Here is a 15,497-nt window from a genome sequence, read left to right as displayed (position 1 = left end):
TTCAGCGGCAGTTGCAAAAATTGCCATGGCATCTGACCCAGTGGCTAGGTCGTTGCGAGTTTGGTTGAGCCAGATGACAAAGGATCTTCATGAAGGGGTATCCCATGAGGATATTGTAAAGAAGATCCCAGTCATGAAGTCAGCCGCTGAGTTTTGGTGTGACGCACCTTTGGATACTCTCAGGCTGACGTCCCAAAACTTGGCAGAGACAACTTCCATAAGAAGATCTTTATGGATCAAACAGTGGACGACAGGGGATATAGCGGAAAAGAATCATCTAGTTTCTTTGCCATTCTCTCCCGAATCTATGTTTGGACCCAGTCTGAAAGAAATATTAAAAGATATGAATGATGAAAATGACGCTTTCCTGGGAGCGTCCAAGAAAGAATAATTCAGAGGAAAGCCAAAATGGAGAAGTTCCCCAAAGTTTCACAGAAGAAACTTTCAGCAGGGTAGCTATCCCAGAGCCAGATACAACAGGCAAAGGAAAAATACAGGCTTCAGTCAAGCCAGCAAGGTCAAACCTCCAACAAAAAAGGAGTTATGATGCCATCTTACGACTCCCCAAAGTTGGAGGAAGATTAAAAGCCTTTTTTCCGATGTGGGAACATACGACGGGGGACAGATGGGTACTTTAAGTAATAAAAGAGGGCTACAGATGGGAGTTTCTCAGCACTCCGGCAAAAATTTTTTTTCTCAACAACGAACGAGACCCCAACGTTTTTCCACTGGTACTGGAGTTCTATGCAAAGGATGCCATAGAATGGGTGCCAGACCAAGACCGGGGCAAGGGAATTTATACCAGAATATTTGCAGTCCCAAAGGCCAATGGGAAATGGAGATTAGTCATAGATTTGACTTACCTCAACAAGTTTCTGGAGAAGAAACACTTCAAGATGGAGAACATAAGATCACTAATCCCGATCTTGAATCACGAGGAATTTATGTCCATCCATGGTTCAGGAAGTATCTGAGATTCGCTATCAAGGTAGCGGGCTCAGTATGGCACTTCCAATTCACCAGTCTACCTTTCGGCCTGAGTGCATCTCCGAGAGTGTTCACGAAGGTAGTAGTAGTATTGGCGGCGTCTCTTCGTCTCCAGGGGGTCAGTATAGTCCCATACTTGGACGACTGGTGGATAAAAGCGGAGTCAAAAGAACACCTCACAAGGGATGTACTAAACACGAGAAAGTTCCTGGAGAATCACGGGTTCATAGTAAATGAAAAGAAGTCACACCTGTGCCCCTCTCAGAAGGTAGTCTTTCTAGGATTCATAGTGGACTCTGTATCCATGAAGATCTCAATTTCCCAAGAGAGGGAGAAGAAGTTGAGGAATCAAATCAGTTGTCTGTTAAAGAACAGAACGGTGACCATTCAGCAGGCCATGAGAATCCTGGGCAGTTTGACCTCTACTATAGATGCGGTCCAGTGGGCGAAGGCACATATGCGCAATCTACAAACAAAGATCTTGGCCTCATGGAATAGATCACAAACGGCGTTGGAAAAAGTCATCTGGATTCCACCGGATCTTTGCAAAGACCTGCAATGGTGGCTGGCTCCGAGCAGGTTCAGGAAGGGAATGTCGCTCCTTCCAGCTTGACAAACGGCGATGGTAACAACGGATGCCTCGGTGCTTGGTTGGGGAGCGTACACTGGTCAACATTGGACGCAGGGAAGATGGTCCCAAGCGGAAAGGAAGTTTTCTTCAAACATGAAGGAGTTAAGGGCAGTATATCTGGCCCTATGTCACTTCTCCCGTATCTTATACAACAAGGAGGTTTTGGTAAGGTCAGACAACCTACCCACGTTTTTTACTTGAACAAGCAAGGGGGCACAAGATGCCCCAGTCTCATGATGCAGTGTTCAAATATTTTTCTATGGGCAGAAAACAACATCAAGAATCTGATGTCAGAGTCAGCTGTCCATCTGAAAGGAGACTTGAATGTGAGGGAAGATTTGCTGAGCAGGAGGACCTTGCATCTGGGAGAATGGGAACTGAATCAAGTGGTATTTTGGGAAATAACAAGAAGATTTGGAGTACCAGATCTGGATGTATTCGCCACAAGGCAAAATACCAAGGTTCAGAAGTTTTGTTCTCTGTCCCCTCGGGACAAGCTGCTGCACATAGACGGCCTCTCAATATCATGGGAGAGGATGTTCATTTATGCGTTTCCACCACCAGCGCTAATTCAGAAAACCCTATGGAAGGTCAAGAAGCAAAAGCCTCAAGTGATACTGATTCTACCCTTCTGGCTTAGGAGGGCCTGGTTTTCCATAATCAGAGATGTGTCACGGGATCAGTTTTGGCATCTACCAGAAAGAGTGGATTTACTCAGTCAAAGGGGAATTTATCATCAGGATCTGAAATTCCTCAAGCTTACAGCATGGAAAGTGAATTGGAGTCATTAAAGAAGAAGGGGCTTACTAAGGAGATTATTACAACATTGGTAAACTCCAGTAAGCCGGGCACGAAGAAGTGTTATACAAGAGTCTGGAGGTTGTTCAGCTCTATGTACCCAGAACAAGAAATAATGGTGCCAATGATGCTCTGTTTTCTGCAACAAGGAATGCACAAGGGCCTAAAGCAATCAACTTTAAAGGTACAATTTGCGGCCATTAACTTTTTTTCTTCAGGTAAATTTTCTAATGAACCATTATTCAAGAGGTTCTTTAAAGGGGTCAAGAACCTATGCCCAAAAATAAATAAACCAATACCATTTTGGGATCTCTCCAAAGTATTGAAATGCTTGACATTGGAGCCGTTTGAGCCCCTAGAATCCATTGAGTTAAAATTTCTTACATGTAAGACATGTTTTTTGGTGGCCATTGCATCAGCTCGACGCATAAGCGAGATTCAAGCACTGTCATGTCGAGAACCGTATCTCAGAGACTTGGGGAACACGTTGGTGTTACGTACATTACCAGGTTTTATCCCTAAAGTGAATTCGGTGAATAACCTGCAACAAGAGGTCATCCTTCCGGCTCTCTCGGAGAATTAGGTAATATCTAAAGTGGACATGAGGAGAGCGGTCTTGGAGTACATCGCTAGAACGCAATCATTCAGATCATCTGTACAATTTGGAAAAAATCTCGGGGTGCTAAAGTGGCGAAGTCCACAATTACCAACTGGATAAAGAAAACAATCTGTTTCTGCTTCCAGATAGAGGGATTGGAGCCTCCAAAGGACTTAAAGGCGCTTTCTACAAGAGCAACAGCGACTTCCTGGCCAGAGGTATCCTATGTGTCCCTACAAGAAATATGTAGAGCAGCAACCTGGGCGACTCCGACTACTTTTGTGCAACATTATCGTCTGGATTTCTCCAGTTGTCCAGCCTTGGGTAAAACAGTGTTAGAACAAGCGTTCAAGAAGTAATGCCCTCCCTTAATTATTCTCTGCCACTCAGGTCCCATACTGTGCTGCCGTAGGACGTCCAGGAATGCCTTAAATTTTGCTTACCTGAAAATTTCAATTCCTGGAGTCCGTAGGCAGCACAGGCTTCCCACCCTAATAAATCATGCTATAAAACTACTCTGTGGTGTGTGGTTCTGTGAGGGTATTTGTAGGGGAAGGAGGGGCTGATTAATTATGCTAATGCTTTAATTAGATGCTGTTTATCTCTTCTGACAAGTTCGGGGGAAACAAGTTTAACCCATACTGTGCTGCCTACGGACTCCAGGAATTGAAATTTTCAGGTAAGCAAAATTTAAGGCATTTTCCATTTTCATTTCCAACTTTAATGCAAAGTCGTCAAACACCTGTGAGGTGGTAAAGCTCACTATACCCCTTGTTACGTTCCTTGAGTGGTGTAGTTTCTCAAATAGTGTGCCATGTGGGGGGGTTTTCATGAAATTTGGGGATTTTTCACCAAGAAAGGATGCAAGTATGACGAAAATTCTCAGAATTAGAATGAAACGTAAAAGCATCCCAGGGTTATTAATGAAATAAAGTGAGAGTGGTCAGATTTGCAAAAAAGGGCTGAATCCTTAAGGTGAAAAAGGGCTGAGTCCTTAAGGGGTTAAAAATATTATAACTTCATGCACCAAAATTAGTATGCATAAAATTGTAATTTTTTTGACCCCTATAACTTTTTTATTTTTGCGCATTTGGGTTTTTTATTGGTACCATTTTTGTTTTGATTGGACTTTTATTCGAGTCAGACTTGCGATTACATGACCCTGTTACATTAATAAAATGCATGGATACAGCTGTGGAATGCAACAGATGACACTGTAGCACTAATAATGAGTATGCATCATACGGGGGAAAAAACTGGAGTGCTTCTTTAGGAACATTTCTCTGGCCTCATGGGTTGGTGAGACATCTCACTATGGCTGGCTTTCTTTCACACACAATGAATTGCTTGATAGCAGTTTAAATTGCTTGATAGCAGTTACACGATAAAACTACAACAGCACACGATGTACACAGGATGACTGCCGACTGGGCTAGTTTTGTCCTTATTCCACCTTTCAATTTGCAGCTCAATGCTTGAATAAAATGAAACATACTAAGGCTATGTTTACATCATATTTCGAGCCTCCTATGTTGGTGATAGAAGGCTGAGAGACAAATCCCACTGTTTGGGAGTACAGTGGCATATAGGGCTAAATGTAAATCTCTGTTGGGCTAAGTAGTCATGTGGGTGGTCCTTCTCAGTGATTGTCAGACATCTGTGTATAATTTTGCATTTAGAGATAGCTGTCAATCACTGAGCACCAGCCACTTGACTAATCAAATAATGAGATGAGATTTACATTATTAAAGGGGTATTCTGGGCAAAAACATTTTATCCCCTATCAAAAGGATAGGGGATAAGATGTCTGATTGTGGGGGGTCCACTGCTGAGACCCTCTGCGATCTCCCTGCAGCACCCGCATTCTATACGTGTGCTGAATCTCAAGTTACGGAAACCTCCGGGTTTCCGGGACTGGGGATGTGACGTGTCGTCACCCCCCCCCTCCCATAGACATGAATGGAGGGGGCGTGGTGTGACGTCCCGTCCCCAGTCCCAGAAACCCGGAGGTTTCCGAAACTTGAGATTCAGCACCCGCATAGAATGCGGGTGCTGCAGGGGGATCGCGGGGGGTCTAAGCAGCGGGCCCTCCGCGATCAGACATCTTATTCCCTATCTTTTGGATAGGGGATAAAATGTTTTTGCCCGGAATACCCCTTTGATGAGTAGAATTCTGTAACTTTTCCCTCCTAACTATATATCATTTTATATGTGATCATATCCTCCTGCTCTATAACATGACACCTGCAGAATGGACTGTGTTTGCAACATGACAAGTTTTATTAAATGTTCATTAGGGAGAGATTATACATATATATATATATATATATATATATATATATATATATATATATATATATATATATCACCGCTAGCACGCCCTTCTCATCACCTGTGCCGTAGACCGGCTGGCACCGCCTCCAGCTTTTCTAATGCATAAGAACAAAGACGAGGTCCAGCACCAGGATGGTTGCAGATAAAAGCTTGCGTTACTTTATTGAAGAAATCGGTGTACAAGGTAGGACATCTGACGTGTTTCGCACATAAATGTGCTTAATCGTAGACTGTTTATGATTGAGCACATTTATGTGCGAAACGTGTCAGATGTCCTACTTTGTACAGCGATTTCTTCAATAAAGTAACGCAAGCTTTTATCTGCAACCATCCTGGTGCCGGACCTTGTTATTGTTCATATATATATATATATACATATATATATATATATATTCTAATGTCAGACAGCTCCTTTATGGTGACTCCAATTTGGATTTTCTCTATAAACTTTAAACTAACAATAAAAAGATGTGAGCCTCTGAAATGTCCTTACTATGTGCTGGCACTGAATTCGAATTTTAGTACCTATCAAGTACATTTCTAAGCCCGATATGAACTTTTCAACTGAGTATGTGATCAGCAGATTTCGATATTTTTGATGAACCTTGTCAGTCCATAACTATGACATAAAACTAAAATGAAAGGACCTACACGGGAAATAAAAGAATGTAAACCTGAATGTAGTTTATTTTGTTTGAAAACCAGTAATCCTCTCACCGGGAATAGAATAAATGATGTGTTTTGTTATTACCTAGGAATGCTGAAGGGGAGACTGTTCCATTGCTCCTGGACACCATCACACTGATTCCTGTTTCCACAAAGGGAACCGAGAAGTCAATAATTTCAGATCGTTCCTCGTTTATAGTGAGAGAGCCGATGGCCATATCGGCACGCTGGTAAAACACCTGTCAGAATAAAAGAGGAGAAATATAGATGCTGCAACAGAGACTGAAGAAAAGTGCTCAACAACAATATGTCCATTAATATTATATCTTAAATGTTTACTACAAGACATACATTTATCATTCTGGGACTCTGAGAACATAAAATCATTGTTCTTTTCTATGTCCTCTTAAATGAGTAATCATATATGGGTTATATCTTCATAGAGGATGGGGGTCCTCTATTTAAACTAAAAGCATAGCTTTTTTTCCCCATTATTAATTAAAGGGCTTTTCTAGGACCTTGATGCTGATGGTCTATTCTTAAGATAGGCTGTCAATATCAGATTGGCAGATGTCTGGCTCCCAGCAACGCCTGCATATCAGATAATTGAAAGGGATGCAGGAAGAGGTAAAATGACCACTACTATATGTATGGCCCTGTGCCTACTTATCTGATATTGTGATAATGAAAGCCTGTCCAGGGATAGGCCACAAATTTTTATGTTTTGGGGAAAAAAACGTTAATAAGCCTAATTCCCCTTATTCACTTCTGAGCAGAAATTCCAACCATATTGTAGATGAGAGACTTTTCTGGAAAAATGTGCCAGTTTTACAGACGATTTAGACAATTTAACCAGTTTTACACGTTTTAACCAAAAAAGCCCCAGAAATCATACTCTCCAGCCTAAAAGATCAACAAAAAAAGTTCTAGGTTTGGAAATAATGTAAACACACCACCCATACTGTAAAATATTTCATTTATTTAGCACTTTTTTTTTTTTTAGCATTTATTTAAATTATTAAGTATTAAAAAAAAAGGTGTATGGGATCAAGGGTGCTCATCTTGGTGACTTTTGCTTCAATACAGGTACAACTAGATGTAAACTCAAAGGAAGGGATAAATAAAAACTGTAGCATTAAACTCCAGAATCCCTCTTACTCTCCATATTACCTGCAAATATATTCACGGAAACTGCTCAGTTGATATCTTTCCTGCTACTGGCAGCCATGACAGTGATTCCAAATCCATGAAAATCCTCCTTCCAGCCAACCATTTCGTCCTGGCTTCAGGAGATCTTTCATTTACACAGAATGGAAGAACTACTGGCAGACTCCAGATAACAGATTGATAAGAACCATGCTATCTGGAACCCCTGGATGGATTTTCTGTCCTCGACCTTGCCCATTAAAACCCTGCTCATCTGGGACCCCTCTCTTTAGCTACTGACTGCCTGTATAACAGGTTCTGCACATGCTAATTTAGAAATTGGTGCTTGCCCAACCCGCGATGTGTACTTGTATGCCTGTATGTCCTGGATCCTCTTACCTTCTCTGTCTCCTCCCTTTCCTTTCTTTATCATCCACCTAAATCTCTGCCATCATGGTAGCAACCCTTTAGATTCCATGTGCTGATTTTCTTACCTTGTGATAATGCATCCTACCAGTACTAAGATGTTGGTTCTTTTGTCATGACTTATTTATTTCTTATGTGTTCCATTGACCCACTGTGCCCTCTAAAGCCTATAGGATGAATCCCCCTCCTGCAAGGAGCTACCGCCGTGACATTCTATACTTTACATTGAATTGTTTGCCTATAATAAACATTTACTATTGAAGAAGAACTTTAGCATTGTGAGCATTGTGGCCCAGTTGCTTCAGTTACTGAATGTTAGTCAAGTGTGTGACCTTACATCACAGACAAAATCTTAACCTAGAGCAATACTAAAATATCCTTGATCCATTATCTGTCTATCCAAGTTGTGATAGAAGGCCTTTGATTGACAGGTGTGTTTTGTATATTTTTTTTTTTTTTTTTTTTTAGGCATCAAAACCGGCAAGGGCTTATTAAAACCAAATATTTTAATCATAGATCATATGCAAATCCGCTGCAAAAAATTTTCCTCCAGAGGTGCACCAGTTCAAGTAGAGATTTATAAACCTTGAATTCAAGCGTCTATTTTAGGCAGGTAAATGAACCATTGCATTTGCAAACTAATTAAATAATGTCAGACCAAAACTAATTACAGAAGAGCATTATTCCTACCACAGAGGTTATCTAATGATATGGTTTATGTAGGCTCAAGAGTGCCACGCCGTATTATCTGTACAGACTTTCAGAGGCATTTTTTTGTCATATTTAACAACCTGTTCAAAGCAAATAAGACTTTTGCTGTAGCTTTATTAGAAATATAATCTAATAATAAACACAAGAAGTTAGAAGTTAAATTAAAATGCTGCAATTTTTTGTTTAAACAAATGAGAAACGATCAAACATTTTTATTAAAGTTTACCTTAAGCCGAGATATTAGGGGATAAGATACATGCTTCTGTCATTGAATGTAAGATTGTGGAACTTTGAAAAAGGAATGGAAAACTTTAGAAATACATACATATATATATATATATATATACATATATATATATATATATATATATATAACTCAATGACCCTCATTCACTAAGAGTGTTGTAGGTTTCTTTGTGGGTTTGTTTCCCTACAATTTATTTTCCACGGTATTTACTAAGGTTTCCCTACATTTTCCACTTTCCCTACACTTTGCTTTTTTTTACACCTGCTCTGATCTGTCTGGTTTTCCTCAGCTCAAATCCACCCCATTTTATGTGGAAACCTTAGAAAATATGTTGGGTTTTCTTAGCAAAATTGAGAGATAGTCGGGTTTTTTCAATTCTAGTGCAAATTCTGGCACAAAATCTGGCACAGACAGAATTTCTGGCACAATGAGACAGAATCTGGCGCACAACACGACGGGTTTGCAATAGTAAATGAGGGCCAATGTGTGTATGTGTCTATGTGTGTGTGTATGTGTGTATGTTCCAGCATGAAAACTGAAACTTCGCACACATGTTACTTATATGTCAACAACAAACATAGGATAGATAATTTAACCCTTACCCACCCCCAATTGCCAGGGTCAGGGTTTTTGTTTAAAGACAATACAAGTCTATGGGAAATATATGTTACTACATAACTTCCAAACGGCTGGAGATATTTCGATAATACTTGGTCACATGTTACTTATATGTCCACTTAAAATATAGGATAGTTAATTTAACCCTTAACTACCCCCATTTATGAGGGTTGGGTATTTGTTTAACCCCTTAAGGACTCAGGGTTATTCCGTTTTTGCACTTTCGTTTTTTCCTCCTTACCTTTTAAAAATCATAACCCTTTCAATTTTCCACCTACAAATCCATATTATGGCTTATTTTTTGCATCGCCAATTCTACTTTGCAGTGACATTAGTCATTTTACCCAAAAATGCACGGCGAAACGGAAAAAAAAATCATTGTGCGACAAAATCGAAAAAAAAACGCCATTTTGTAACTTTTGGGGGCTTCCGTTTCTACGCATTGCATATTTCGGTAAAAATTACACCTTATCATTATTCTGTAGGTCCATACGGTTAAAATTATACCCTACTTATATACGTTTGATTTTGTCGCACTTCTGGAAAAAATCATAACTACATGCAGGAAAATTTATACGTTTAAAAATGACCCCTATAACTTTTTTATTTTTCCATGTACGGGGCGGTATGAGGACTCATTTTTTGCGCCGTGATCTGAAGTTTTTATCGGTAGGATTTTTGTTTTGATCGGACTTTTTGATCACTTTTTATTCATTTTTTAATGTTATAAAAAGTGACCAAAATACGCTTTTTTGGACTTTGGAATTTTTTTGCGCGTACGCCATTGACCGTACGGCTTAATTAATTATATATTTTTATAGTTCGGACATTTACGCATGCGGCGATACCACATATGTTTATTTATTTTTTTTACACTGTTTTATTTTTTTTTATGGGAAAAGGGGGGTGATTCAAACTTTTATTAGGGAAGGGGTTAAATGACCTTTATTAACACTTTTTTTTTACTTTTTTTTTGCAGTGTTATAGGTTCCATAGGGACCTATAACACTGCACACACTGATCTCTCATCCTGATCACAGGCGTGTATTAACACGCCTGTGATCAGCATTATCGGCGCTTGACTGCTCCTGCCTGGATCTCAGGCACGGAGCAGTCATTCGTCGATCGGACACCGAGGAGGCAGGTAAGAGCCCTCCCGGTGTCCGATCAGCTGTTCGAGACGCCGCGATTTTACCGCGGCGGTCCCGAACAGCCCGACTGAGCAGCCGGGATACTTTCAGTTTCACTTTAGAAGCGGCGGTCAGCTTTGACCGCCGCTTCTAAAGGGTTAATACCGCACATCGCCGCGATCGGCGATGTGTGGTATTAGCCGCGGGTCTCGGCCGTTGATTAGCGCCGGGACCGACGCGATATGATGCGGGATCGCGGCGCGATCCCGCTTCATATCGCGGGAGCCTGCGCAGGACGTAAATATATACGTCCTGCGTCGTTAAGGGGTTAAAGTCCCATGCAAATCAATGGGAAATATATTTTCCCACATAACTTCCGTACGGCTGGAGATATTTCAATACCTGGTACACATATTACTGGTCAGGATATGAGGACAGGATGTGAGGTCAGGATATGAGGACGGGATATGAGGACGGGATATGAGGTCGGGATAGGAGGTCGGGATAGGAGGTCAAGATAAGAGTTCGGTGTATGAGGACGGGATAGGAGGATGGGATAGGAGATCGGGATCGGAGGTCGGGATAGGAGGTTGGGATTGGAGGTCAGGATAGGAGGTCGAGATAGGAGGTAGAGATAGGAGGATGGGATAAGAGGACGTCGGGATAGGAGGACGGGATAGGAGGTCGGGATAGGAGGTCGAGATTGGTGTTGAGCGGCATAGGCCATATTCAAATTTGCAAATATTCGCGAATATATGGACGAATATTCGTCATATATTCGCTAAATTCGCATATTCGTAATATTCTCGTTTTATTTTCGCATATGCGAAAATTAACATATGCGAAAATTAGCATATACAAAAGTTAGCATAAGCGAAAATTCGCATATGCGAAAATAAGCATATGCACATTTTCGCATATGTGATAATTTGCACGCCAGTCTCACACAGTAGTATTAGAGCCTTCCTTACACCACACAAGCTGGAAGCAGAGAGGGGTGATCACTGTGATGTGTACTGTGAAAAAAAACGAATATTCGTAATTACGAATATATAGTGCTATATTCGCGAATATTCGCAAATTTGCGAATATGAGATATTCGCGAATAATACTCGCATTGCGAATATTTGCGAGCAACACTAGTCGAGATATGAGGTCGGGATAGGAGGTCGAGATAGGAGGTCGAGATAGGAGGTCGAGATAGGGGGACGGGATAGGAGGTCGGGATAGAAGGTCGATATAGGAGGACAGGATATGAGGTCGGGATAGGAGGTCGGGATAGAAGGACGGGATAGAAGGACGGGATAGGAGGATGGGATAGGAGGTCGGGATAGGAGGTTGGGATGGGAGGTCAAGATAGGAGGACGAGATAGGAGGTAGAGATAGGAGGACGGGATAAGAGGACGTCGGGATAGGAGGACGGGATATGAGGACGGGATAGGAGGTCAAGATATGAGGTCGGGATAGGAGTTCGAGATAGGAGGTCGGGATAGGAGGTCGGGATAGGAGGTCGGGACAGGAGGTCGAGATAGCAGGTCGAGATAGGAGGACGGGATAGGAGGTCGGGATAGGAGGTCGATATAGGAGGACGAAATAGGAGGTCGGTATAGGAGGTCGGGATAGAAGGACGGGATAGGAGGACAGGATAGGAGCACGGGATAGGAGGTTGGGATAGGAGGTTGAGTGGGAGGTCGAGATAGGAGGTTGAGATAGGAGGTCGAGATAGGAGGACGGGATAGGAGGTCGGGATAGGAGATCGAGATAGGAAGTCGAGATAGGAGGTCGAGATAGGAGGCCGAGATAGGAGGACAGGATAGGAGGACAGGATAGGAGGACAGGATAGGAGGTCGAAATAGGAGGTCAGGATAGGAGGTCGATATAGGAGGTCAATATAGGAGGTCGATATATGAGGTCCAGATAGGAGGACGGGATAGGAGGTCAAGATAGGAAGTCTAGATAGGAGGACGGGATATGAGGTCGGGATGGGAGGTCGGAATAGGAGGTCAGAATAGGAAGATGGGACATGGGGTTGGGATATGACAACAACATGTGAGGACTGGATATGAAGTCAAAAGCTTCCTCCTTTGTTTATTTTCCTCCCCAACAAGGATTAGGAAGGAAAAACCGAGCAATGCCAGGTACTCAGCTAGTGAGTTATAAACAGGGGGTACCCCTAAAACATTTGTGGGAGCATAAGAAGTTATCTTATTATAAATGGCATGTGATATGTAGGGAGCATTGTCTTAGGGCCAGCAGGAATGGCTGGCACTTTAAAATTACAACACCATCCATTTAACGTTTGGGTCTTTCCATATTTAGTAAATCCATGCAAAATCTACTTTTTGAGGGCATTGTAATATTTTGTTGAATACTCTGTCCACATAATACCATGACCAATATACCAATACCAAGAATTGGTATATACTGGAAGCAGATGATGACCTCAGAGATGTCGTAAAAAACCCTCCTTTAATCACCTACAGAAGGAATATAACTAGGGATGTCCCGATACCAATACTAGTATCGGTATCGGGGCCGATACTCGGCATTTGCATGGTATCGGTGACTCGTTTAATGTCTCCGATACCATGTCCAATTCTTGCTGCTGTGCAGCCCTACTCCGCTGTCCCGTTTTCCCGATCGCATCATGGTGTCCTATGGAGGAGCATGTGACACACACGTCACGCCTCCTCCCCTGCGCTTAGCGTAACGCTACGGAGGAAGCAAAATGATGTGTATGTCACATGCTCCTCCATAGGATGCCATGATGTGATCGGGAGAACGGGACAGTGGAGCGGCAACACCCAAGGACAGCTGCAGGTGAGCACTGTCTACAAGAGTAGGGGGGTCTGCTGTCTACAAGGGGGGGCCTGCTGTCTATAAGGGGGGCTGCTGTCTATAAAGGGGGGGGGGCTGCTGTCTATAAGAGGGGGGCCTGCTGTCTATAAGGGGGACCTGCTGTCTATAAGGGGGGACCTGCTGTCTATAAGGGGGGGCCTGCTGTCTATAAGGGGGGGCTGCTGTCTATAAAGGATGCCTGCTGTCTAAGGGGGGGGCTGCTGTCTACAAGGGGGGGGCTGCTGTCTATAAGGGGGGCTGCTGTCTACAAGGGGATGAGGCCTTCTGTCTACAAGGGGATGGGGACTGATGTCTACAAGGGGGGACCTTGCTGTCTACAAGGGGGACAAGAGGGAGCGCTGTCTACAATGGGGGCCTGCCATCTTCAAAGTGGGGGGCCTGCTGTTTACAAGGGGGACAAGGGGGGGCACTGTCTACAAGGGGGGTGCTATCTACAAAGGTGGGTCCCTGTCTACAAGGAGGGGGCCCACTGTCTACAGAGGGGCTTGCTGTCTGTAAAGGGGAAAAGAGGGGGCACTGTCTACAGGGGGGGGGCTGTTGTCTACAAAGGGGACAATAGGGGGTGCTGTCTACAAAAGAGGGGGCGCTGTCTACAAGGGGGGGCTGCAGTCTACAGGGGTGGGGCTGCAGTCTACAGGGGGGCTGCTACTAGTGTCTGCAACTATCTATACTACCTACAAGGGGATACTACCTACTATTAAAGGCAATCTTACAACAGAGTCACCTGCACTAACTTGAGTTTATATTTAGACAGTGCAGGTGATCTGGTTTCTATCGCTCCTCACCATGTGAACATCAGTGCAATCGTTCCAGAGACATCGGTCTCGCCGCCAATGCCATTTCCCTGTTCTGTCCAATGGAGAAGAGAAAGATCTTGGCTCATACTACAGAAGCCACCTGCACTGCACACAACACACAATAAGAACCCACATATCAGCACGGTAAGCAGCTCCAGAGACCGGGTCACCCTGGGGTCAGATTCCCATTAAAATAAAAGTACTCATACTTGGTATCGGCGAGTACTAGAATTAAAGTATCGGTACTCGTACTCAGTCTTAAAAGAATGGTAGCGGGACATCCCTAAATATAACCCTGGGCGACAAACTAAAAATTCCACTGCTAATGCTAATAAGTTCCGTAAATCAAACTGACTTACCAAAGATACTCCCAAAGGCAATCATCCTTGTAGGACTTGTTTGTTTCGTAATAGCTGTAGAGAGAAAACACTCCTGCGGCACTGCGGGCACTCCACAATGGGAGATACCTGGATATGGGCTTCTTTAGTTTGGTACTTGCTTAAGAATGACTGGTGGGGCTCAGGCCAGAGCAATGTCCAGCAATATCTCACACACACAATGGAGGAAAAAGAAAAAGCTGGCCACTCACCAGTAGGTTTCTTTCTTCAGACTTTATTCATGCCGAAAATACTCACATATAAGGGGGAGACAATGCAGGGAAGAGCAGGGGGGTACAGTGGCAACAAGCTCCGTTTCGCACACTTAAGTGCTTCGTCCGGCCATATGACCGGACGAAGCACTTAAGTGTGCGAAACGGAGCTTGTTGCCACTGTACCCCCCTGCTCTTCCCCGCATTGTCTCCCACTTATATGTGAGTATTTTCGGCATGAATAAAGCCTGAAGAAAGAAACCTACTGGTGAGTGGCCGGCTTTTTCTTTTTCCTCCATTGTGCTTGTTTGTTTTGTGCCCATATTCTTCCTGGCAGGAATATCAGATTAGCCAGTTTCACTCACTATGTAAATGAACTCATAACATGTTGCACTACCTTTGTAGTATATGCCCTCATTTGTCCTCATTTTTATGTGGGCAAGACCATTAGGCAACTCCATGTCCGAGTCTTGGAGCATATAATCTACATACACACTGGAAAGGGAGCTCCCCATCTTATTGCCCACATTAAGGAGGTCCATGGAGGAACCAACTTGACATTTGTTGGTCTATAAAGGGTCCCCCTGCCTCTGCATGGTGGTGATGAGAATCTTTTGTTGTTACAAAAATGTTTAACTTTCTGGCAACAGTTGATTTAAAAAAATAATAATTCTGCCGGAGTACCCCTTTAATTACCACCTGCATACTTATAATAGTTGAGTTTTTTTTTCATCACTGAGCCAGTTACTAACCATTTACATATATCCTCCCCTAGTTCCAGCAACCTTTTATGTGGCACAGTACCAAATGCCTTTGAAAAGTCCAGAAACTCACAAATATGGTTTGCCCTGGTCCAATCTATAACTGGCCTCCATAAAGAAGCTGATCAGATTAGACTGACAGAACCAATCCCACAGAAACCCATGTTGATGATGTGTTATAGGATTATTTACATTAAGA

The 15,497-nt window shown here is 42.9% G+C and overlaps 1 protein-coding gene across 5 annotated transcripts in view; it reads right to left on the bottom strand.

The window, feature by feature from the left end:
* Positions 1 to 15,497, bottom strand: part of GRIN2D (glutamate ionotropic receptor NMDA type subunit 2D) — an 855,799-nt gene that overhangs the window by 273,123 nt on the left and 567,179 nt on the right. For all 5 annotated transcript variants that reach the window (XM_056544763.1, XM_056544766.1, XM_056544762.1 and 2 more), the window contains one exon: positions 6,100 to 6,253. In XM_056544763.1, coding sequence (XP_056400738.1) covers positions 6,100 to 6,253 — 154 coding nt within the window. The remainder of the gene's footprint in view (positions 1 to 6,099; positions 6,254 to 15,497) is intronic.

Source organism: Hyla sarda, chromosome 10, assembly GCF_029499605.1.
Source record: "Hyla sarda isolate aHylSar1 chromosome 10, aHylSar1.hap1, whole genome shotgun sequence".
Classification (NCBI taxonomy): Eukaryota; Metazoa; Chordata; class Amphibia; order Anura; family Hylidae; genus Hyla; species Hyla sarda.
The sequence above is the reverse complement of the archived record's forward strand: the minus strand, read 5'-3'. Positions and strand labels throughout refer to the sequence as shown.